At 41.3% G+C, this 25,994-nt stretch overlaps 2 protein-coding genes across 4 annotated transcripts in view; one reads left to right on the top strand and one right to left on the bottom strand.

The window, feature by feature from the left end:
* skia (v-ski avian sarcoma viral oncogene homolog a) overlaps nucleotides 1-2,658 on the bottom strand; it is a 64,990-nt gene extending 62,332 nt beyond the window's left edge. The window contains exon 1 of one of the 2 annotated variants that reach the window (XM_007236943.4): nucleotides 746-2,658. In XM_007236943.4, coding sequence (XP_007237005.3) covers nucleotides 746-1,819 — 1,074 coding nt within the window. In that variant the 5' untranslated portion in view covers nucleotides 1,820-2,658. The remainder of the gene's footprint in view (nucleotides 1-745) is intronic. The other variant, XM_049485535.1, reaches the window with a different exon arrangement.
* An 8,905-nt stretch (nucleotides 2,659-11,563) lies between these two features.
* On the top strand, nucleotides 11,564-24,986 carry si:ch73-70k4.1 (uncharacterized). 2 transcript variants are annotated; one of them, XR_002650102.2, is made up of 5 exons: nucleotides 11,564-11,796; nucleotides 13,593-13,755; nucleotides 16,291-17,384; nucleotides 22,060-22,316; nucleotides 24,374-24,473. XR_002650102.2 is itself a non-coding variant. In XM_007236940.4 (4 exons), exons 1-4 carry the CDS (start codon nucleotides 11,672-11,674, stop codon nucleotides 24,444-24,446), a joined length of 1,455 nt encoding a protein of 484 aa, XP_007237002.3. In that variant the 5' UTR covers nucleotides 11,568-11,671; the 3' UTR covers nucleotides 24,447-24,986. The 2 variants fall into 2 exon arrangements, 1 of the variants encoding a protein (XP_007237002.3); XM_007236940.4 differs by lacking the exon at nucleotides 22,060-22,316 and having other exon boundaries at nucleotides 11,568-11,796; nucleotides 24,374-24,986.
* The last annotated feature ends 1,008 nt before the right edge of the window (nucleotides 24,987-25,994 follow it).

Here is a 25,994-nt window from a genome sequence, read left to right as displayed (position 1 = left end):
TTTAGATCACTTCAACATCATCATCACCACCAGCATTTTTATCATTACTTTCATCACCATCATTATGATTTGCATTCTGCATCATATCATCACTTTCATCACAATCACTGCAATCTCATCCTTACCATCAACGGATCCTTATCATCCTTACCATCCAGTGATCCCCATAATCACTTTAATTACATTCAGCATCTTCACAATCACCTGTATTATCATAATCACATCAGTATTCTCACATCACCTGCATCTTTAAAATCACATTAATTACTTTCATCCCACTATCTCCAGTATCATCAAACTCATCACATTATCACTATCACCAGCAGCCTTATCACTTTTATCAACTTTATTACTACCATCAACACCAGCAGCACTAGCATTCTCATCACTTTCCCAATTATCACTATTATCACCAATAGCCTTATCATCACCATTCTGTAAAACCATTATCATCAGCAACAGTAGGAACATCACCAGCACCCTTAAAATGACTTTCATCCATTATCATCATCATCAGCATCTTTAACATCACCATTCACTAAAACTATTATCATAAGCAGCAGCATCACCAGCATCCTCATCATCACTTTCATCACCATTAATCACTATCACCATGATACTGACTTTTATCGCTTTTATCATGATCCTCAACATCATCTTTATCATCAGTACCAACATAATTAATATCATCAACATTATCACCCTCATACCCCCACCCCACCCCACCAACCCACACTCCACTTACCCTGGGCGCTCTCCTCTTGAAGCTCCTGCTGTAGTCGAACCTGTCCTTCACCTCCTCTAGCAGCGCCTCCATCCTCTCCTCCTCCTCCACCTCCTCCTCCTCTTCCTTCGCTTCCACTCCTCTTCCTCCTCCCGCATCCTCGCGCTCGCCCTTCCTCTGCCGCCGCCGCTTACTTCTCCCCGCGTACTCACTAGCGCGAAGCAGCACGTAGGCGCGCCAGTTGTCGGAGTCGAAGCCCCAGTGGCACGTGCGGTTCTCCGGTGTGCCGTGCGCGTGCGCCACGAACCTGCGCGGCGCCAGGAGCAGCCCGCAGTGCGCGCACCGGATGCAGGGCGCGGAGGGGCTCGTGTAGAGCTCGGGGAGGAGCACGCCCGCGCACCTGCCGAAGCACTCGTGGTACACCTTGATGCCCGCCTCGGCCTTGCCCTCGTGCACCTCCGCCTCCACCTCCTGCTCCTGCGCGAGCTTACCGGGGTAGCCGGCGCCGTGCACGAGCGCGTTGCACAGCCTCTCCGCGTCCGTCTTGGTGATAAGTCCGCACGAGGGCGCGGAGAAGGGCAGCACGCCCACCACCTTGAGGATCTCGAGCTGCTCGGCGGTGCAGCGGCTGCAGTAAATGTGCAGTTGGTCGCAGACGGAGTTGATCTGCTGCAGCGAGAGCTCGCGCAGCACCGTGTTGAGGATCTGCGGGAGGCACAGGCGCTTCTCTCCGCCCACCACGAAGCACGAGATCGTCTCGCCCTCTAGCACCGTCTCGCAGCGCTCCGTGGAGCGGTCCGAGGGTACGAGCAGCGGGCACGGCGCCACGGGGGCCACGGGCAGCCGGGGCACGCGCAGTAGCTCCGCGGCGTCCCGGTCTGTGATCTCCGGTAAATCCGCGAGCTCCTTTCTGTAGACTTGCGCGTGCTGGTGCTGCTGGGGGTGTTGCTGGTGCTGATGATGGTGGTGCTCGTGCTGCCAGCGCGCGGGACCTCCCAGGGAGTTGATGGCGCTCAGGTGAAACTGACGTAGGGTCTGCTGGAGGCGCGCGTGCGGCTGGAAGATCTGCCTCGCGCCGCTCTCCATTCTTTCCATCCCGTATGATCCGCGTGCCCTGTTTGGATTGGAGGGGTGGGGGTGCGCTCTGGTTCGGTTGGGTTTGGTTTGGTTTAGCTTGCGCGCACGCACGCACACGGACGCACGCACGCGCTGTCCAAAAAAAAGGGGGGTTGTGGTAAACTCCAAAAAAAGTCTGCGCGCGCACGCGTGCACACACTAACACACACACACATTCACTCTTTAACACACCCTCACATACACACGCACTCTCTCACACACATACACGCATGCACGCACTTACATATAGAGGCAGTGTCGAAAAAACTAACACACTCACACACAGTCACTCACGCGCACGCACGCGCACCCGATTCTTTCTGAGTTGAGGAGTTGCTCCGCTTCAAGCCGAGCGCAGCCCGGGCGCGCCCCCGTCAGCCGCGCGGTCCCGTGCGCCCATAGCCTCCCTCCGCCGCCGCGGGCACTCTCTCACACACTCAAACACTCACAAACACGCTCACAAACGCGCTCGACGAAAAAAGCCTCGCGGTCCGGAGCTCGCGCTTCTGCTGCTGCTGCTCCTCCTCCAGCGTCGCGCGCTCGAAAAGCACGAGCAGGCAACTCGCAGTCTGCTTTACCCCTCGCACACACACAGACACAGAGCCGCGCGCACACACACACAGACACACTGCGATTCAGTCTCGCTCACTCACTCACTCCTCCCACTCTCTCTCTCTCTCTGAATCCCAGCCAAAGAATGCGAGTCTGGCTCTTCCGGGAACGCGCCTTTACTCCCCCTGCTGCTCAGCACTGCCCCACTAAAGCAGAGAGAAGTGTGTGTGTGTGTGTGTGTGTGTGTGTGTGTGTGTGTGTGTGTGTGTGTGTGTGTGTGTGTGTGTGTGTGTGTGTGTGTGTGTGTCTGGGTGGAGTTTGGCTCTCGGGTTTCCTCGCGCTGTTCAGAGTCTCTGAAATAACACTGAAAGCCACACAAACACACACACACACACACACACACACACACCAGCAGCGATCACCAGGGGCCCAAGCATGTTATCTTCGTAAAAATCTTCATCCACTAAAATTCCATCTCTATATTTTCTGAAGAGATATCTCCGAACTACAGCTTTGTAAAAAATAAGAGACCAATAAGAGTTTCTTTGGTTTTAACAAATTGAAAACCTCTGGAATATAATCAAAAGGAAGATGGATGATCACAAGCCATCAAACCAAACTGAACTGCTTGAATTTTGCACTAAAAGTAGCATAAAGTTATCCAAAAGCAGTGTGTAAGACTGGTGGAGGGGAACATGCCAAGATGCATGAAAACTGTGATTAAAAAACAGGGTTATTCCACCATATTGATACTGATTTCTGAACTCTTCAAACTTTATGATTATGATATGCATCTTTTTTTGTTATTTCAGCCATTTCTTATTTTCTGCAAATAAATTCTCTTAATGACAATATTTTTATTTGGAATTTGGGAGAAATGTTGTCCGTAGTTTATAGAATAAAACAACAATGTTCATTTTACTCAAACATATATCTATAAATAGCAAAATCAGAGAAACTGAGTCAGAAACTGAAGAGGTCTCAATGTACAGTGTAAACTAAGTAATGAAACACTACATGGGGGTTCCCTGGCTTTGGTTATTTTTTTAACAAATGCAGAAGTGTAAAGATCGTGGAATCGCTTCTCTATTATGTCACATTAATCTGTGACTATTCTAACTTTTAACTTTTAAATCCACAGAGCGACTCCACCTACTTTTCACCCATTGAAATTCCTAAAATTCCAAATCTATAAGTAACCTGTCTGTGTCTATATTACTGTATGTACACGTCTGCTACACCCTCCTCTATCCTTGTTTGAAATGCAAATCAATCTTTATCACAAAAAATAAAAATCTAACCATATATAATATAATTTAAAATTGAATTTGTATTTATAACAGATGAGATGCAGCAAAAACCAAGTCATTCAGAGTGGGGTTGGTGTGAAAGGCTCTATTCCCTGTCTTCATGCCAGGGCTTTTGCTACTCGCTTTTCTACCCACTTAAATAAGCACAAAATATTCAATAAAATACAATAAAGTGAAAATAAGCAATAAGTAAAAAATAGAATTAACCCATATACCTAAGATATTCTATTTTGAAAAATGCTGTTTGTAGCAATTTATTCATTAGGGCTAAACATTTTTCTGTCTTTCTATTTCTAGTTTTCTAAACACTATTCTGAACATACAGAAAAAAATAGAAAAAAACAGAAATATTTTAGCATGTAAAAATATTTACTGTCAATAGTAAACAAGTGACAAGTTTCAATAAACAGAGGTAATAACTAGCTAACGTTAACTAGCTAGCGCACCAACACATATAGCTAGTTAACTAGCTAGCTAGCGGCTAGTTACTCAACACAATACACATATTGTTTATTGTGTTTCAACTACACCGAAGTGATGTCGTTATCAACTAAATGTCTATAGGTAACAAAATCTATTAAAATGTAATTTTTAAATAGTTTATAATTTAGGTAATAGGTAATAATTTGTTTACCAGTTAAGAAAGGAGCTCCTCTTCAGAGTTTTTCTCTCCCAGTGCAGTGTAGTTAGCATTAGATATGTAGCAGAGCAGCATAATATATAATAAATTAATTAATAAACTTAAATTAATAAACTTTTCTCAAACAAACTGATAAAATAAAGCTTCAAACTTCACTTTGACAAATAATATCAGTCAATACATCCTTACAGATACAAACTAAATGTTTATGTGAAAAATATTAAATCTGTAAAGGTTAGCTTAGCGTTAGCACACTGAGGTAAACAGGCAATAGCATATGTCTGCTAAGCTAAAAGATTGACTGTCTTATATTACTAGATATATTACTGTCTGCATAATAATAAAAACTAGTATCTGAGTTGTAAAATGAATCATTAGTAAAGAGGTATTTTTTTAATGTTGAAAAAGAAACCCACTGTGTTGCAGTACAGTTCTAAAGTTTGAATTTTGCAAGAAATTGTAGCTAATTTTCACATTTGACATTTGGAAGATTAATGTTCAACCAAATCTTCTGTAAGGATGACTAATTAAGTAGTGGGAACAAGATAATTAAGTCATAAGGACAACTTATGGGCATTATAATAAGTCGTGGCCACATATTATTTTTATTTTTTACATTATTTCACCTTAGGCTCTCACATTAAATTATGTGGGGCTTCATATGGGTAAACTTTAGGAAAATAGGAGAAGCTTCATTTGTGTTTTTGTCTATCTAAATTATGCAGTATTATGCAGATAAAAATTAGAAATATGGGTGGAATGACCCTGTAAAAATACTGTGTGCTAACAGTGTCTGGCTGACCTTGATCTTGATCATGTATTTTTTTTTCTACAGCATATTTAAAATTATAAATATTATTATTTAATGTTCATAAACAGTAGCAGTACACTGTCCAGCAGTGACACTGAGGTGTTTAAAAAATCCAGCAGCACTGCTGCATCTGATCCACTGGTACCAACAGCACAACACACACTAGCACCATATACACGGCATCCATGCTAATCAGTGCTAATCACTGCAGTGCTGTGAATAATGACCCACCACACAAATAATAATAATAATAATAATAATAATAATAATAATAATAATAATAATAATAATAATAATAGCTGCTCTGTGATGGTTTTCTGTCCTGTGATAATAGAAGTATGCAGAGAAATATAAAGACTACAGTCTGCAATTGTCCTATATACGGACAATCAGTGGAGTTCATAAATGATTATTGGTGCAGAAACAAGAATATATGTTTTTTTTATAATCGTATGCTTGTTTTGTGTATATTATTTGTCATAACACAAATGATGCAAACTAATTTTGAATAAAACACAGAAAGCTGCACCTATAGTATAAGATAAAGGGAATGTATGGTGTATAAGTGAAGGGAAGGCTGGGTTATTTATGCAGAGCTCTGAGTTTCTGCCCAGCTCTGCGGTTCTCCTGATCAAGCTCTTCCTAATGATTCAGGATGGAGCACCTCCACACGCTTCTTTTTATTAATAATTCCCTTTGGTCCTGCTCCAACCTGCAGCACCACCAGGCTGGAGAGTGTTGCGTCAGCGCCCTCCAGCAGTGGAGGAGGGGTACTGCAGCTCCCAGTGGCCTTGATCTTTTAACTGGAGGTAAAACTGGGTGTGACAGGGCTGTAGTTTGTGTAGTGTGTGTGTGTGAGTCAGACTGCAGCTCAAAAACCACGCTGCACTACTCTTTCATACATTTTATGTCCACATGCTTGTGGACACCCTTTAAATGAACCCTTCCAATTACTTTACTTTGCACCCATTGCTGACACAGATGTGCAAATGCACACACAGCTTGTCTAGTCCCTGTCAAAGAGCATTACTGCTAATAGAACAGGACTCTAGGACTGGAGCAGATAAACAAGCCTAGGCTTATTGGAACCATGCCTAGAGCACTTTCGAATGAGATAAGGTGGTGATCCTCCCACATCCTGACCTCACTAATTCTTGCTCTTGTGGCTGAATGCAATGAAATCCTCAAAACAATATTCCAAAACCCAACAGAAAACCTTGCTATGAATGTATAGACTACTTTCACTATCAAAGACTACCTTAGACCATCTTAAAGGCCCTTTATTCTCTTCAGTTACATCATTTTTTAAATAATTTTTCATCCTCATCATCTTCGGCATCCTCATCCTCATCACTATTGTCATTATCCTAATCACCATCCCCTTTATCTTGTTCATTATTATCATCATCACCCTCATCCTTCACATGATTCTCTTTCTTATTATCCTCATGGTCCTCCATCCTCATCATCCTCATCATTATTCTTATGATCCTCCATCCTTATCTTCATCACCCCCATGATCCTCATCATTATCATACCCGTCATTGACCTCATGATCCTCCATCCTTCTCATCTTCATAATCTTCATGATCCTCATCCTTATCGTCCTTGTCATTATCCTCATGATCCCATTCTCCTCATTTTCATCATCCTCATGACCCTCCATCCTGATCATCTTCATGATCCTCATCCTTATCATCCTCATCATTATCCTTATTAACCTCCATCCTCTTCACATTCATCACCCGTATGGTCCTCATGATCCTCTATCCTCATCATCTTTATCATTCTCATGATAAAGATGATGAGGATAGAGGATCATGAGGACCACACGGGTGATGAATGTTAGAACAGCTAGGATATGAGCTCACATGTCTTCATTCTTAAAGAAGAACTCCAGTGTAAAATTGATTTTTGGTGTAGTAAAACATGATAAAAAAGTACTTACATTTGATGAATAGCATAGGATGAATTATTTGATGTAAACAGAGGTTTTTAATAAGCTTTTTGTGCACTTTTTAAGTTATTAATGCCTCGTTTTACATCTCAGGGCTCTCCGGATTCTAGCAAGGAGGTGTGGAGCTAATTTGAGCCTGGATAACGGTGGAAAAAACAATTTATCAGGGCAAATTATGCCCTGTGTCACCCAGCCTAAAAGAAGTTTGGACAAACTGTTAAAATTTCTGGATCTCGGAACGCTGTGGGAGAACGTTGGTGTGCTATTCATGAAAGCTAAGTATTTTTTTATCATGTTTTACTACACCCAAAGTCCATTTTACACCAGAGTTCTCCTTTAACTACATTACTTTACGACATCAGTTTTACAGGCCTCAAAATAGAACCCTGTGGGGCTCCACCAGAAATGATAACTAACCAGTTTGGCAAGGTTACAAGATTCTGCTGCTGTGGAGCAGGTGGACTCTAATAACCCACACCCTTCTTTTGACATGTGTTTTATTTGTCAGACAAATGTGCTAAGACTTTTCTTTAACATAGTAAGAATTCCTTTGTCTCATCAGCTGCAGTAACCTTCGCTTGCCTACCAGTCCACTAATAAGGTTTCTCACAGTGGTGGTGTACTCTTCTATCATCAGCTGCATAGGCCTTCCTTTGCCTACCAGTACTTTGTTCTACGTTTACCAAGCTAACATTCCTACGAGCCTAGTGGTGGTGTATTTTAAGTGTACTTTTTGAATGTTTGTTAGCAGCTGTTCTGTTAAGTCTTCCTCTAGAGGGCGTAATGTTGACAAGCAGCAAAAGCTGACTCCATGATGACCACATAAACAATTAGAAATATAAATATGGGTTCTTTCATTTGTCATTGTTCTACACCACACCAGTGACCTTCTTAAAAATTGTTTTGAACTGTACAATCAAGAAGAGATGCTAAAAGTTCTCCTATATCTGCAGTGATATAGAGAGTAAACACACCTAAGTTGACTCTTCTTCTTCGTCCAAGTAAAACACTGTCGTCAGCGCTGTTGAAGGACACTCCAGTATCTGATGTTCAGTGTTTATAGAGAAATGAGCAGTGAAACCCCAGATCAACTCGATTCATAAATAAATCACTGTAACCGTGGCTATGTTCCGTTTCTGTGGGATTTCTTGTGCTTCATTATCTACAAAGTTTAGTGTTCTCTGTACGGTTGGGGATGAAGGCGTGTTCTGTTTTTATTCACCTCTGAACTCCACAGGTTTAAAACTGAACTCAGTCACTGTAGATATCACGAATACTAGGACCTGGAGAGACACATGCTGATATGAGTTAAAACTGAGTTTATTAACAAGGGGAACAGACATATAAGGAAAGTATAGGACAGGCAGGGTCAACAACAAAGTGGCAGAATAAACAAACAACATACCAAGAGAAGTAGAGCAAGCAGGGTCGGTACACAGGTAATTCAGCAGAAGGAAAATAGGCAAAAGAGTAGTCAAAAGAACAAGCAGGTCGGCAACTGAATAAACAATCAATAAACTGAACTAAGCAAAAAAGAGTAAAGAGCAAACAAAAACGGCAGGAAGGCGTGGAGAGATGCTCATTGCTACTTTTCACCCCGCCAACAGTCTATTTTCAGGCCTTATGAATAAATCTACACTGATGGGTGTGGTGGTCTGAATGTGAGGTGTATTCAGGTTTCAAATCTCCTTCGTATCGCTATCTTGGCAAGGGAAAACACAGGTGCACCACTGACTAAAATAAACCTAGACAACAGTCAACAGTCAAGCGTTCATTGCTATCTTGGCAATGCAGGTGTGCCTTGGACGCTTAACACACATAACCCCTGCTCTTTACACACACAAAGACACAGAGCAGTGCACAAACCCAACTTTTACATCAACAATAAACAGAATACAACATAATTACCTGCAAATTACCTGCTCGTTCACCTTCACAGTGTGAACTAGCAAGCCTGTTTCCTCTGCTGAGAAGCACAGAAGCAATGCGCCATTAAAATAGCAATTTGCCAAAGTCAGAGCACACCTGGCTTTTAAAGGAAAAAGTGATTGTTTTTTTTTCACGTCACACCCAAAACACACCCATGATTATTTAAGAGAATTAGTGCATGCCTTTTGCGCATTTTGATCAGCGCAAGGCGTACTTTTCCCTTCGTTACGATAGCAAAGATACACTGATGCCTTAAATCAAACAGGTTTACATCAGTAAACATACTTTGAACAGTTTCAGTACAGTTTCAATACACCACCACTAGGGGCGCTACAGAAGGTGAGTTTAGAAAGCATCAAAAGACTGGTAGGCCAAGAAATCTTAAATCTCAAACCCCCACTCTGAATGACTTCTTCTCGCACACTGAATTATGAAAAGAAATGTATCAAATTTGAAGAGAATTTTAGGAAAATTGTAGTGTTTTTGCAAGGATTTGTTTTACACATGTATCCAGTTCTGAAACCTAAGCATCACAGATTTTTCAGCGTATTTTGGCTATTTTTTTTTTAATCAAAGATTAACAATAAACAAAATGTTCTGTTCTTCCTCTCTCTCCTTCTTGCTCGCTCACCCCTCATTCGCTCTGGGCCATGGTGCCACAAGAGCTTTCGGGAGGGTGTTTTGTGCCCGGCTATTTTTACATCTTCCATCTCGTAACCATGACAACGGAGCACAACACACATCCTAATGACATAAGCATTCTTTCCTGGACTCGTTCTTTCTCTCTCTCTCTCAGTCTCTCGCCCCGTGCTCTCCCAGTGGCTGGGGAAGCTCAGTGTCGGCTGAAGAAACTCCTGGAATTCTCGTTCAGCGAGTGCCGGGCGTCCAGCTCTGTGGTCATCCCCTCTGGGGGAGGGCTGAGGCTCCTTCCTAACGAATCGTTTTTTTTCAGGTGCCCACCCTGCGTTCCTTTTTTTCTGTTTTTTCTTTTTTTCCTTTCATCTGAATTTCACCATCACACACTCCTGATGTGCATGTGTGTGTGTGTGTGAGCGCATGCAGATGTGTGACGTACTCAGAAAAACAACATGCTGAATTCAAATTAAAGAAACATGTTTACGTCATCTGCGTACAGACTCGGTCGTAGCAGAAAACGTGCAGATTATTATGGAGAAAAGTGCATTGTCGTGCAGATGGTCTTGTTTTCTATAATCTAACAGGTGGTTTCCATGCTGTTGCTAGGTGGTTATTATAGTGTTTCTAAGCTGTTGCTAAGTGGTTGCTATGGTATTACATGTGTATGTAATGGAGTTGCTGAGTAAAACAGATGAGGTGGGGATGACGAAGATATGCATCTAGCTACAATTGGTCTTTCCAGCAGGGGTGTCAGAAGCATTTTTCCCAAGCCTGTTTTTATTCCTCCATGTGCCCCTAAAACACATAGCCTTGTTGTCACCTGTAGTAATTTATTACACTATCCCCTTGTTATCTTCCCCAGGTGTTCCCAGCCTCCTTGACTATATATATTTTTGTCTGGTCTTTTGTGTGCTTTGTGAGGTTTTGAGTGTTGTTTGTGCTTCTTGTCTGATCATGGTTGTTGTTCTTTTCTTAGTGTTCTGTTTTGCTTTTTTAGTTTAGTCTTCTTAGTGTAGTTCATCTCTGTTTGTTTTTTTCAGTCTAGTTTTTACAGGTTGGTTTATTTGGTTTTGTGTTACCCTACTTATATTTGTTTTATGTTTTCTTCTTTTAGTTTACTTTTTTTTTTTTACTTTTTTATTTAAATAAATCTGTGCACTATAATAGATGTAGCTGATGCTATAGCCTGAATTAGGCTACATAAATATTCACAAAACGGGGAATCAATAAATATAATCAGAGTGGACTCAGTCTAAATCAATGATAGTTTTTGTATAATCACTGATCATTTGGATGAAATTATAGCTAACATTAAGCTAGCTAATAGATATCCTAACACCGACTAGCCAGCTAACTGCACTAACATTCCCATTGGGGAAAAATGCTCTATAAAGAAATTCTGGTGTACTTTTAATTTCTTTGGAGCGTTGCTGTTCAGTGAAAAACAAATACCTCCATTTTTGTTGATGTGTAGTTTACCACACCGTTTGAACACACAACCTGTTTTTTACACTGTGCCATTTTTTTTTGATAAACAGACCAAGAGAAATATTTCAAAATGACCAAAAATAAACTGTTTACTGTAATTGAAAATTTAGACGTTTTTATTCCTCTCTCCTGTAAAGTTGCTTTTTTGGAGATACTTGTTTTTCATTGGACAGCGACGAAATATTGCAAACAACTGGTCATCAACAAAGAATAACTTACTGGTACTGTTAAAAATATACAATTATACTCGTTACTTTTTTATAGAGCACCTGTACTTTTACTTTGGGTCTCTAGTACTTTATATTGAAATAAAGTAACTTTTCAATGATATTCAATTTTTTTTAGATGCACTAGTAAGTTACATCTCTGCCCCCACTACAACTTTAGCAGAAGCTGCGCAAAGCGTGCGCAGCATTGACGCGCTTCTCCTGCTCTCACTCCGTGTAAGGGAAGTAAATGGGGTGGATTTTGGCGGGGTGATCTGTGAGAGTGAGCAGTAACGTTAAAGATGTCCAAACTGAAAAGAAAGAGAGTGAGTGTAGCGGAGGAGAGCAAACCTGAGGGAAAGCCAGAGATACGAAATATTTTTCAGTCTCTGCGCAATCCTGGCGGCACGTCCTCCAGCAAGAGCTGGTAAGATTAAAGTTAAAATGAGAACAAACAGTAAATAAGAGAAAACAGTAACAGAGAGATATGGGGAAGGTGCGCACCTGTTTTTACCTTTAAAGCGCAATAAAAGTATGTTTATATTCACTAACTGTAAATTTACTGATTGAAGTTAGCTTCTTGTTGGAACTCTCCGTTCCACCTTAAATGGTGCAGCAGTTTGGACTTAAGTTAGTTGCTTTCCGAATGTAACTGCGGTGCCATTTAAGGTGGAACGTAGAGTTCCAACAAGAAGCTGGTGTATAAGAAGCAATGAAACCAATGAAATTGTTTACCCTTAAATGATAAATACTCCACAAACCAATGAGTGTCTATATGTTTTCATTTTAATTAGTTTTATCCATAATTATTATTTTCATTTTATATTGACTGTACCAGTCAAATGTCTGGGCACACTCTCATTCAACGTGTTTTCTTTCTTTCTTTTATTTATTTATTTTTTTTTTAGATTAGAAAATGTTGTTTTTTTTAGATTGTAAATGTAAAATATTGAAGACATTAAAGTGTGACAAAAATATTGTCATTTAGAGCATTTATTTGCAGAAAATGAGAGATGGCTGAAAAAACAAAAATGTTGCAGAGCTTTCAGACCTCAAATAAAGCAAAGTTTTAGGAGTTAAGAAATCAATATTTGGAGTAAAAACCCTGGTTTTTAAATCACAGTTTTTATGCCTATTGGCATGTTCTCCTCCACCAGTCTTACACACTGCTTTTGGAGAACTTTATGCCTGCACACTTGGTGCAAAAATTCAAGCAGTTCACTTTGGTTTGATGGCTTGTGATCATCCATCTTCCTCTTGATTATATTCCAGAGGTTAAAAAAATTGTAAATTCAAATAAATGAATCATTTTAAGTGGTCTCTTATTTTTTCCCCCAGAGCTGTATATATACACACGGTTTAAATATTTTTATTTTGTATTTTTTTTTTTAGCTAAAACACACACAAAAAAAAAAACACAAGCAGATTTTTTTTTCTGAACAAATCTCTAAACACTGTATAATTTTCCTACATTATTGGAGGAGCTAGCCATGTCACTAGCAATGTTGTTCAGGGCAATTCACATTTAAACACTCATGTCAATATATGATCTATATCTGAGAGCTAGGTTTGAAGCACATGGCATGCTACATAAAATATAATAAATTAAGAGCATCCCTATGTTGCCATATTAATGTCATTAGTGATTTTATGTGGCAAATTGTGGTCAAACTAAACTAGGCATGCCTGTTTTTTTATTTAAAACTTACAAATTGCTAAAACACAAGCAGAATTTCCTAAACAAACACACTTTGTAATATTGACTGAAATTTGTACATGGTTGAAATTGTTACTATTAGCCATTAATATTGCTAATATCACAGCATTAGCTTTACTAAACAATTAAAACATCATAATTCAAAACAAATACAAAAAATCATTCTGAATGAAAAGCTGCAGTGTATACCATGGCTGCAGCATTTTCCTAAGTGTCTTTATAAGCATAAAGCATGGCATAATGGACCCTGTTATGTCGATGCTTTTAGTCAGGCAAATTGCATGATTCTGTATGTTTATTTAGAATCTTTCCTCTATTACTGCTTCATTAAATATGCATTAGGCCATTCATAAAATAAAGTAAATGGATTTGGTAACCTGAGGCAACGTCCTGCAATAGAGGCTGCGTCAGAAAATGTGTATATGATAAAAAGTGGCCAGTGCTTATGTTATGTTTATTAAATAATAAATGTTATGTTTAATGCTTTGGCTCTTCCTGTGTTGAAGCTCCAGTGCTGGACATAGAGGTGATGGAGGTGAGCCATGGTGGGCTGCAACTGAACTAACAGCAGAGGAGAAGATCTGGATGACCCTGCAGGGCTTCTGTCCTGAAGCGTTCAGCTCTCCTGCATCAGTGTATTGTGTTCCAGAGCTGCCGCAGTTGCCTGAGGTACAGTTTTGGACCTCTTCAGTGCGCCTCACTGATACTGATGGTGTAGTAGAGAAAACTGTGTTCACAAGGACTTTTGGAACTGGTGTCTTTCCAATTACTTTCTGACCTAGCTTCCACATCCCTGTTACGCTCTGATCTCACTCCTGCATCCTTGTTACGCTCTTACCTAACTCCCGCATCCCTGTTACGCTGTGACCTCACTTTCGCATCCCTGTTACGCTCTGACCTCACTCCTGCATCTCTGTTACGCTCTTACCTCAGTCCTGCATCCCTGTTACGCTCTGACCTCACTCCTAAATCTCTGTTACACTTTGACCTTGCTTCTGCATCCCAGTTACACTCTGACCTCAGTCCTGCATCCCTGTTACTGTCTGATCTCGCTTCTGCATCCCTGTTACGGTCTAACCTCACTCCTGCATCCCTGTTACGCTCTGACCTCAGTCCTGCATCCCTGTTACGCTTTTACCTCAGTCCTGCATCCCTGTTACTGTCTGATCTCGCTTCTGCATCCCTGTAACGCTCTTACCTCAGTCCTGCTTCCCTGTTACGCTCTAACCTCACTCTCACATCCTTGTTACTGTCTGACCTCATTCCTGCATCCCTGTTATGCTGTGACCTCAGTCCTGCATTCCTGTTACGCTCCTACCTCAGTCCTGCTTCCCTGTTACGCTCTTACTTTAGTCCTGCATCCCTGTTACACTCTTACTTTAGTCCTGCATCCCTGTTACGCTCTTAGCTCACTCCTGCATCACTGTTACGCTCTGACCTCACTCCTGCATCCCTGTTACTGTCTGACCTCACTTCCACATCCCTGTTACGGTCTATCCTCACTCCTGCATCCCTGTTACTGTCTGACCTTACTTTTGCATCCCTGTTACGCTCTGACCTCACTCCTGCATCCCTCCTACGCTCTGACCTCGCTCCTGCTACGCTCTTACTTCACTCCCGCATCCCTGTTACTGTCTGACCTCGCTCCCACATCCCTGTTACGCTCTTACCTCAGTCCTGCATCCCTGTTATGCTCTGATCTTGCTCCCAGTACACCTCATATCATGCAGCACTAATCTTTGGAGACACTAACTGTAGGTCATAGCCATTATTTTTAAATAGATGTTATTAAACTCATTAACTAAAGAGATTAACTGAAGAGTAATAAATTAATTGTCACTTTTTTGTTAATGTCTGTGTCTATTCAGCAACTCCAACTGGAGAATCTGGTGAGGTAGATCATTGTCTCTGTGTTGGGAGGTTTTTACTGGTTTAGAGGTGCAGTTGCAGAACTGCTGAGACTGGGAGCTGAAATCCCTCCACCTCTCCCAGTACAGCTGCGGGTCCGGAACAGTGCCTGTCAATTAGGAGCTCAGAGGGGTTTGTAAAAATGATTGGCAGGTTTGGTGACAGGTTTCCAGGGAGACAGTGTGATTGACAGTGCGGAGTGTCTGCAGGCTGCCGGGTGTATAATGCTGGCCTGGCAGTTCTAGATCCAGAGCTCCCAGTAGAACCAGGAGACAGAGAGACAGACAGCAGGTAGATAATGAGATGTAGCAGCAGATAAATTATTCACTACACACAACTCTACAGACACACATACACAGCTTTATGTGGAGCCAGGAAAACACTGAGTAACACCCCAGGAAGCCCAGTTGAACCAGACCAAAAATATAGTAATTTATACCTAAAATCGGGTAACAAAAAATTGTACATCATTACATATAGAAGCTGCCAGAGTGAATCTGCAAAGAACTGTTTTATTGCAGTGATTTTTATATTTGACACTTTTTTAACTGCAATATAAGGGGAAAAATAACTGTGCTTGCATGGTTTTGACCCGCTTGAAAATAACCATCCCTTTCGCTGCCCTAGTGCCTCTGTGCCCTAAAGTACCCTCTAGATTGGACAAAAAGAGACAAGGTGCCCCATTGTGGTTAAAAATATGTGCCCATTCTTGCAGTAAATTATGATTATTTGGCCCTGTGTCGTGCATTGAACGTCCCCCCCCCCTTTCCCCTCCTCTCGCTTCATCCCTCAAACATCCTGACGGTACGTGTCCACTGGCACATTTCTGTAATGCTAGTCGCTGTGCCGCATCTCTCGTCTCGCCGCGTGTGGGCGCGTCCGTGACTTATTTGAATTCAAATAAAGCTACAGAAGTAAACAATCCTAAGTTTAATATTTTACAATTTTCTGTTAATCCATATTCCGCCATTTTTAGCTTCTATTCTGTGGTTAAAAGGCGCATGCTCTGTGTGTTTGAGGCTAGTATGTGTGTGAAGTCGCAGCCTGCTGTTCCCTGATTGGCTTTCCACAGTGCGGCGGCTGGATTCATTTAAATAAAAAAAGCTCTGCTAAAGTTTTTAGCCGGAGGGCGGGGCTGCGTTCAACGCAGCGCAACCCAGCATGTATCGCGGCATGCAGCGACTCCCTCCATGCTTTGAGGCTTAAGTGCCAGTGGAATCGTACCGTAAATCTGCCACTGCAGCCTCTACCTGCTGCTAATATCTGCTAAACTCTGGTATCTACCGTTTGTTTCAGAAAGCAGAGGAAGAGAAGCAGAGCGAGTGGCGCTGGTGTCGTCTGGATGAAGAGGTCCCTGAACTTCCAGTTCTAAAAGACCTGCAAAGCTGCGCCCCAAACCACTGCACAAAGCCCTGCGTTCCTAATAGCGGGAGCCTTCAGACTCCATCTTCTCCAGTCAAGCAGCTCAGCCAAACAAGGCATGAACCAATAGCAACCACTTCTCAGCGCCCCCTGGAGGACAATCCAAAGAGCAGTGAAACAAGAGAGGGTTATCAGGCAACCAGTTCTCAGCACCCCCTAAAGGACGATTCGAAAGGCAGCAGAACAAGACACGATGAGGAAGTGTCCATTTCTCAGCACCCTGTTAAGGACAATTCAAAAGGCAGTGAAACAAGACACGATGAGGAAGTGTCCATTTCTCAGCACCCTGTTAAGGACAATTCAAAAGGCAGTGAAACAAGACACGATCAGGAAGTGTCCATTTCTCAGCGCCCTCTAAAGAACAATTCAAAAGGCAGCGAAACAAGACACAAACAGCAAATCTCCAGTTCACAGCACCCCCTGAAAGACAACTTAAAAAGCAAAGACACAAGATGTGTAAAGCAAGCCTCCAATTCCCTAAGCCCAGCAGAGGACCATCAAAAGAGCTGTCCAACTCCAAAGAAATTCAGCGAGAAGCCCGACCCGTTTAGAGAAGGTGAGAGTCAGCAACATGGAAGCGTGTTGATAAAGAAATCTCAGAAATCTGAAGGTGGGAAGTCAAAAAGCAAGGTCAAACTTACTCAAGGTGATACCAAGATAGAGACAACTGATCACCACACCAGCAAAGCAGATATTAGAAAGGTGACGCATCTGCAAGCGGAGAAAATGCTGGGAAAAGAATTTGAGGGAAAATCTGGAACCGGACTCCAGTGTGAAAGTAAATCCAGATCATTAGTGTCAAAATTGGGTTCTGCAAGTGGAGCTGGATCAGGATCTGGATCCAGAGATTCTAGTCTGGAGATAAATGCTGACGGTAGGCCCGGAACATCCAGTGGAGGATGCGTTGCAGGACCAGCAGAACCTAAACTGGAGTGTTGTCCGATGTGCCTCATGCCGTTTCCTGCAGGGTAAGATGAAAATCCTAATGTTATTTACACTAATAATTCGGGGTGATTTCACACTTACATTTCTTAAGAAATGGTTCTTCAAGGGATTTTTAGTAAAGGTAAAGGTTCTACAAAAAATGATGTCCACTCAAATGCCTACATGCCTGGTACTTCAGTTGTTTGAAGGATAGTTCTGTTAGCATCAAGAGAGTTCCACTTTTATGAGAAATATTTTTTTGTGCCTTTTTACATTGGGTCTAATCTTGTTTATTGTGGACCTAAAAGAGATTGTGAGGACGCTGGCTCATCACAGACACTGGCTCAGGTTTGGTTTTGTGGTGATGGTTGTGGTTCGGCTTGTGGAGAAGGGCATGATTTGACTTAGTGTGAGTGACGTATTTCAGCTTGTGGTAATGGATGCAACACAGGTTTGGTTTTGTGGAGAGGGATGTGGTTTGGCTTGTGGTGATGGACGTGATTTGGCTTGTGGTGATGGACGTGGTTCGACCTGTGGTGATGGATGTGGATCGGCTTGTGGTGATGGATGTGGATCGGCTTGTGGTGATGGACGTGGTTCGGCTTGTGGTGATGGATGTGGATCGGCTTGTGGTGATGGACGTGGTTCGGCTTGTGGTGATGGACGTGGTTCGGCTTGTGGTGATGGACGTGGTTCGGCTTGTGGTGATGGATGTGGTTCGGCTTGTGGTGATGGATGTGGTTCGGCTTGTGGTGATTTGACATGAGGGATGTGAAACAGCTTATGGAGAGGGATGTGATTTAGGCTCACAGAAAAGGATGTGATTCTGCTTGTTGAGAAGAATGTGATGTAGTTCACTGAAAAAGAATACGACTAGACAAATTGATTTAGTTTGTAGAGCAGAGCATGATTTGGCTTGTGGAAATGTATGTGATTGGGGTTGTGTAGAGGGACACGATTTGACTTGTTATGAGAGAGGATTGTTGTGATGAACATGATCCGGCATGTGGAGAAGGAGATATAAGTTCTTGTGAGGAGCGTGATTGGCTTGTGGAGTGGGAAGTGATACAGCTAGTTTGGGATTCGACTGCTGTGGACAGTACTTTAGTAGAAGGACGTGATTTGGCTTTCTGTGAGAAATATAGATTAGTTTTTGGTTTGTGGAGAGGAATGAGACTAGATTAATGAACAAGTGTGTGATTTAGATCATGGAGAGGGACGTGTTTAATTCTTATTGTGGATAACAGGAGACAGTTTGTGATTTGGCTTGTGGAGAGGGACTCAGGGATTTGTTTTGTGAATATGTACACAATTCAGATTGTAGAGAATGATGGGATTCTTTGTATCAAAAGCAATTAGATTATATTTGAGTGTTTCAGACAAAAACGAGCGAGGTTGTATGTGAGCGAGAGACAGAATACATGTGGTTTGGGGGGTTTGAACTGGACGCTGAAACACTGAGCTCATCTTTGGCACTAAGCTTAGTTGTCCCTTCAGGTGAAACCAGGACACACACACTCTTGGCACTGGGAGGAACTGCTGAAAACCGGTGCTGGTAAGAAGATCAGATGCAGAGTTCAATAACAGTCTATCAGCACTTCAGAAGCTAAATCACTGCTAATGTTCTCTAATCTTTTCTTGTCAGTTAAAGCGATAGTTTGCTAAAAATTGTAATCCCTCCGGTTTCTGCTCCAGATCCAGGTTTAATGGATTGACTGTTTCCTGTTCATGTGTTTAATTTAGCTTTTTTAGTTTAACTCTAGGGGCCAATTCAGGATAAATCATTTGTGAATCCCCCACTAGTTAGCATCCATGTTTATGGGTAGACCACATACATGTAAATGTGTCTATTACAAACTAATTAAAAACACTTAAAAACTACTTAAACTACTTAAAAACACTGCTTAGTTTGAGGAGAGTGTCTACAGGTGTAGACTTGCATTTAGCAGGTTGCTTTTTTGTGGCCATTCATAATTTGTTAGCTACATTAGCCTCATAGCTTTTGTGCAAATTGGTGAAGTTTGAGATTCTAATGCTTGTGCTAAATGCCGGGGGTGTAAGCACCACTTTTGTGTTGACTAGATTAGCTTTTATAGCTCCAGTGCTAATTTTAGTGGCTGTTAGATTTAATTTGATTCTTCTTATTATTGTTGTTATTAAGTTAGCTACAATAGAATCATAGCTTTATTAATACTTAGTGGGATTTGAGCTTCAATTATTTGTTAGCAACATTTAGCGACTCAAAACTCCAGTTCTAAACTCCAGTCCAGTATAAACTTTCCCCACTAATTAGAACAGCTCTGTTGCTAATTGGTGGGAGTGTAAGCATTTATTAGATGTTAGCTACATTCACCTCATAGCCTCAGTCCTAATTCTTGAGTTTTTTTAGGGTGGATAAAGCACTTCCGTTTAGTTACAGAGAGCTTAGATTGCCAGTTTTTTACTAAGGCTAGCCGCAGTTCACAGCTACCCTGAGGAACTCTGAGTGTTCTGGTAAGCCAGGGTGATATTAGCTAGCGGTTCGTCTCTCGCAGCTTGTTTTAACACAGTAAACTCGCAGACTACAGTTTGTTAAACTAGCCTCTGAACAGCTATCCGGGGTTAGCAGCAGGCTACAGGTCAATAATACCCACCTCTGAACAGCGAAAGAGCTAGTGCTTAACGCGGTTAGCGGGTAATGCTAATCCTGCCCCAGCAGTGCTAGACACAGGGTTAGCAGCAGGCTACAGGTCAATAATACTCACCTCTGAATGGTGAAAGAGCTATCGCTTTGCCTGGTTAGCGGGTATTGCTAATGCTGCTTCAGCAGTGCTAGCCAGGGTTAACAGCAGATTACAAGCAGATAATACTAATCTCTGAATGGCAAAAGAGCTAGCGCTAAGCATGGTTAGCGGCTAATGCTAAAACTGAAACTCCTGTATAACGACTTTTACTGCTAATTACATCCTGACTGGTAAAATTCATAGATAAGGTGCATTGGATTAATCATCAGAAGCACTGATGATATTTGGGAAAATTAAAGGAGTGTATAAGTGTATAAAATATGGTAGATGTGTAACCCCAGTGCTAATTAGAGGGGTATATGATTCAATTACTTGTTAGCTAAGTATCAAAGTGCATTGTGGATAAATGCAGAGGGAACTGCTGTGGGATGAAACTATCGCTTTAATGTAGAGTTCAGCTCATGATGATTGATATCGCAGGCTGTATTAGCTAACTGTCAGCCGTGTTAGCATCTCTGTCTCTGGAGTTCGTGGAGTTTGGTGGGGGGTGGTTGAGTCAGGCGTTGGCTCAGAGCGAGGATTACTGAACTCCAGCTGATTAAACTGCTCTTTTGGCTCCATGTCCAACAGCTGGATCTTCATCCTGTATTTATTACGCTGAATATTAAATTCCTACATCATTAAAATATGAAAAATGGCCGTAGTGTTTCTGTTTGGTCACGGAGAGGTGATTTTACAGGATCTTACAGTGATACACCAGAGACTGACCTCATTCATACTTTACCACTATTTGAACCTGATTAAACAGGCCATCAGCTCTGTTATGTACTATTTATTTGATAATTGATACAAATACTCACCAAATAAGTTGATTGGGAAAAACTGTACAGCTGAAAGGAGGCTCTAGTATCCTGTTGCAAACCTCTGTCCTGGATACAAAATAAGATATGGTTGGAGGTACTTGGAGGTATACATGTTTCGTATGGCAACCTGCAGCACATTTACCCACAGATGTTGCTGCAGCTGGTCCTGTAGATCCTGCACACTGTAGATTACTGAAGCTGGCATCATTAAATGCTTCATTAAAGGCTTGGTTGGTGATCATCCTGGCAAAGACATTTCTGGGAAACCTTTACAGTGTGTGGGTGAGCATTTTGTATATATATATGTATATATTAGAGCACCCTCTACATTATCTATATTTTATCGAATGAGTATGTGGATCATAGGTACATTTAAAAGCATTATAGCATGTCCCCTATGGTTCTAAATAGGGCTGTACAATATTGGAAAAATTTGACATTGCAAATATTCTTTTTTCGACGATATATATATAGCAATATTAAACAATGCAGGTTCCATGACGTCACCAGCCCCGCCCCCACCCACACGCTGTTTTGCGTCCGGACCAATCAAGAGTTGAGTTAGCACCGAGATCTCAAAACAGCAAAACAGCAAAAAAAACAGTGATCAGCCCTTTAATCAGGCATTTAAATGTTTTTTTAAAAGGTAAATAAGAATGTTTTTCTGGGATTAAAAGTGTGAATCCAGCTGTAACTGGAAATATCTGCACCGCAAAACTGTGTCCCCTCATGCTTCTCATGCAGGCAGCAGCAGCCTGTCACTCACACAGAAACAGAGACAACGCTGTGTATTTGCTTCTTGTGTCAAGAATCAAAACATTGCAACATGACATGTTTGATTTAATTGCAGGTCCTGCGATGTGACTATTGTGCATGCGCGCATCGCAATGTCGATGCTTAAATTATATATTGTGCAGCCCTAGTTTTATAGTGTAGTACACTCTACAAAAAATATTTAATAAATCATGTGAACATAAAAGCATGCTGTTTACATTAAATACTACCCCTGTGTTTAAAGAAAGGCTTCAATGTCGGGGTGAGAGGGTTATCCACATCAGATGCAGAAAATGAAAGAGGAAAGGAAGGTTTCCGAAACATTTCGGCAGTGACCTCTCTCCCCGTCTCCTCCCCAGGACTGTTTGTGTGTTTATGAGGAAAGAAAAGCAGCGTGAAGAAGGACGGTTATTCATGGATTGGGTCAGAAAGTCACGCTACTCTGCTCTGGCTGCAGCGAGCAGCGCCGAGGCTCTCAGAACAAGACTGGACTTTGTTTCTGGTGGACGGCTGACCGGGTTCTGGCCGCTGTGTGTATTCTGGACCGAACGCTGAGCTCAGCCTGTCCCCTGGGTCCTCCACAATGAGGCCTCTTGTCAGAGAGAAAGAGACATAAGTTAGTTCTTCTTTTAGTTTTACACTTGAGGCTACCAGGCTAATGTAGCTAACAGGTAAAGAAAGCTTATGTCCCACCAATTAGCACTGAATCTCTAAAGCTGAAGTAGCTAACAAGTAATGGAAGCTTACAGTGGCTTGCAAAATTATCCATACCCCTTGAACTTTTTCACATTTTGTCGCCTTACAACCACAAATTAAATGTACTTTAAATGATATACCAACACAAAGTAGCACAAAAAAATGATGTTTGGTTTAAAAAAATAATAATCAAATAAAATAATGAAACGTTTGAAGTATTCATACTCTAAAACAACTAAATAAAATCCAGTGCAATCAATTCTCGCCTTAATGGATAGTGACACAAAAGAAGAGACGAGAAAACCATTGTTGAAAGAAAGATTTAAGAAGTGCTTTTTGCAGTTTGATACAAGCCATGTTGAGGACACAGCAAACATGTGGAAGAAAGTGCTGTGTTCAGATAAGACCAGAGTTAAAATGTTTGGCCCAAATGCAAAGCTCTATGTCCCTGAACACACCATCCCCACAGTGAAACATGGTGGTGGCAGCATCATGCTGTGGGAATGCTTTTCATCAGCAGTGACAAGGAAGCTGGTCAGAGTTGATGGGAAGATGGACGGAGATAAATACAGAGCCATCCTGGAAGAAAACCTGTTGGAGGCTGTAAAAGACCTGAGACTGGGAAGGAGATTCACCTTCCAGCAAGACGATGACCCTAAACATACGGACAGAGCTGCAGTGGAATGGTTTAGATCAAAGAATATTAATGTGTTTGAAAGATCCAGTCAAAGTGCTGATCTAAATCCCATTTAGCTTATGTGAAAAGAAGTTAAAACTGCTGTTCACAGATGTTCTCCAGCATCTCAAGACTGTAGATGCACAAAGACAGACTGGTGAAAACAAAAACTCCCAAAGACTTGCAGCTGTAATTGCAGTGAAAGTTTTACTAAGTTTTAATTTATGGGGGGATAGTAAATGATTTTGAACAGAGACTGTAAAAAAGATGGACGCCGTGTCGTCGCTCCCATTCATTCAATGAAAATGAAGCCAAAACCTTCCACCATGAAACCGGAGTCTGCGCAGTAGAGACCAGAGGAGGGAGAAAGACTGTGGAGAGACAGCCTACTCATTTAAATAACCCCACCCCTGAGGGCTGCCACAACAGAACTCACACAGTCTATGGTCCCACCCATACCCATTGGTCCCACCCCGGCTAGGTGTAACCCAGCCCTTTTACATTAACCACACCTTTTTGAACAGAGCTGAATAACGTTTTAAAAAACGAATTATGTGGGGATATAAACATTTGACAATATAAGCAGAGGTTACACTAGCTGCTGCATTTAAATAATGTAGGCAGAATTACAGTATATTGGGGGAAAAAAACGTGATTGAAAGTTGTCTGTTTTGCCATTGAAACCTATGGGGATGGGTGGGGTTACGCAGCTTTCTGCAACCGAACAGCAGGGGGCGCCCGACCTGTGGTGGCTTCACTTTTAAGAGACGATGCTCTGTCCAGCTATACACAGTCTATGATTTTGAACATCACACTTTTACATAATTTTCATTCCACTTCACAATTATGTGCTACTTTGTGTTTTGTCTATCACTCAAAATCTCCATAAAATACATTAAAGTTTGTGGTTGTAAGGTGACAAAATGTGAAAAAAGTTCCAGATGTATGAATACTTTATATTCCACTATATACCTCATTAATTAGTACTGAATCTGTGAGACTAATGAGGCTAACATATAATAAAAAAAACTTATTTACAACCTATTAGCACTAAAGCTACCAGGCTAATGGTACTGGTAATGTAGTGTAGCCACCAATTATCACTGCAGCTACCAGGATAATGTAAGACCCATTAAGAACCTCTACAACTCCAGACTCCACAACTACAGAGATATCTGTCATTGTTTGTTACAAATTGTTACGCACCACTTTTTTATGTGTAGCTCAGTAAATATCGCCCACATCAGTTTAAATGTTTAACCAATCAATAACTCATCTCTGTGTTCTCTGGTCTCCTTCAGGTTCTCTCAGATGGACTGTGATGGTCACCTGGCTCAGTGTTTGTCAGAGATGAACATGGACATGGTTTGGTGATTGAGTGACTGATGTTTTGGAGAAGAGGAAACACAGAGCAGTGGAGCTCACAATGATACTGCAGTCTGGACCAGCAGATTGTCTGTGTGATGTGGTAACATCCTCCATTCTTCTGGGAAGTCTTTATACTAGATGTTGGAACATTTGCTATGAGGAGGATTTGATTGCATTCAGCCTAAGAGTGCAAGCATCAGTGAGGTCAGGCATGGTTGTTGGATGATTAGATCTGACACACCAGCTTTTTTCCAAGGTACTGGATGGCACTCCGTCAGTAAAAGTACATTGGGAGAGAAAAGGAAAAAGAAGAATGTCCTGCCTGCTGTGAAGCATGGGGGTGGAGGCATCATGCTTTGCAGCATCATGCTTTTGCAGCTCATTCCGAACAGTGCTCTATAATCAGGGATTAGAGCTCAGTTTCAGACACATTATGATTTAGGAATCTCTGTGAAATATTTTATATCACAGTATCATTAAACAATGATCTCTGTTTACTCTATTTCGCTGAAAAAAGCTGCAGATTAAACTAAACACAGAAGCAAACAGTGTATGTGTTCTTTTCTTATTAAAATTCTCAAGTCCAAACTGTAGTTGTTTTGGGATTTGTTCCACAGCACCTCTCAAGCAAACCATAGTAAAATAATTAATTTATAAAAAAAAATATATATATATATAGATAATTTAATAATAAATTAGCTTTCTTTTCACAAAATTGACAGCGTGGCCAAACAGATGTATCGCTGTCTCCACTAGTAACTTAAGGGGAATAAGGGTAGTAAGTAAAAAAAAAAAAAAATTACATGGTTCCCTCAATTTAAGTCTCGGGGTACATATCTCAAGATATATATATATATATATATATATATATATATATATATATATATATATATATATATATTTTTTTTTTTTTTTTTTTTTTTTCAGACAATGACAAGGAAAACTTGTGGCTAAACTCTCTTTATGTACACAAATAAAAATATGTCCATTTGAAACAATGTACCTGTAACTGCCTACATACTGCTATGGGTCCTTTATGTTGGCATGGAGGTTAAGCAATACATCCACCAGAGGGCTGGTTTGGAGTGGTATTGCTTTGTCATGTCAGTATTTTGACAGGACTACAATTCCTGGAAGACTGAAAGATACTTATTTCCAATAGAAAATAATGCTTACATCTCTGAAACTGAACAGAAAATTGTCCAATCAGGACTGTTCTATGAGTGATATCCGGACAGACTCAGCTAAATCAGCTCTCCCACTGGTCAGGACTTCACTAGTAGAACTGAAGGTTGGCAGATTAACCCTCAAAACCACTAAGGGCTCAGACAGTTTCAAAGACAGAACAAATTCTGATTGGCCACATTTTGAAGGCACAGAAAGTGTTCCAATTGGAACACTTGGCCTAAAGATACAGAATATATGTAACTTAAGACACAGGAAGGATTTTGATTGGTCCAGAAGCACAGAGTTAGTTTTGATTGGTCTAAAGACAGAACAAATTTTGACACAGAACCAGGGGGGGGGGGGGATGCGTAAACTTTAAATAACTTT

This window comes from Astyanax mexicanus, chromosome 12, assembly GCF_023375975.1.
Source record: "Astyanax mexicanus isolate ESR-SI-001 chromosome 12, AstMex3_surface, whole genome shotgun sequence".
Taxonomy (NCBI): domain Eukaryota; kingdom Metazoa; phylum Chordata; class Actinopteri; order Characiformes; family Acestrorhamphidae; genus Astyanax; species Astyanax mexicanus.
This window is presented reverse-complemented; position numbering and strand designations above follow the sequence as displayed.

Excerpts from the sequence above, each read along its gene's own strand:
- si:ch73-70k4.1 (XM_007236940.4), top strand. The coding sequence starts at position 11,672 with ATGTCCAAACTGAAAAGAAAGAGAGTGAGTGTAGCGGAGGAGAGCAAA. Across the intron at positions 13,756-16,290 it reads AGCTGCCGCAGTTGCCTGAG|AAAGCAGAGGAAGAGAAGCA; the intron begins GTACAGTTTTGG and ends CGTTTGTTTCAG. Across the intron at positions 17,385-24,373 it reads CTCATGCCGTTTCCTGCAGG|GTTCTCTCAGATGGACTGTG; the intron begins GTAAGATGAAAA and ends GGTCTCCTTCAG.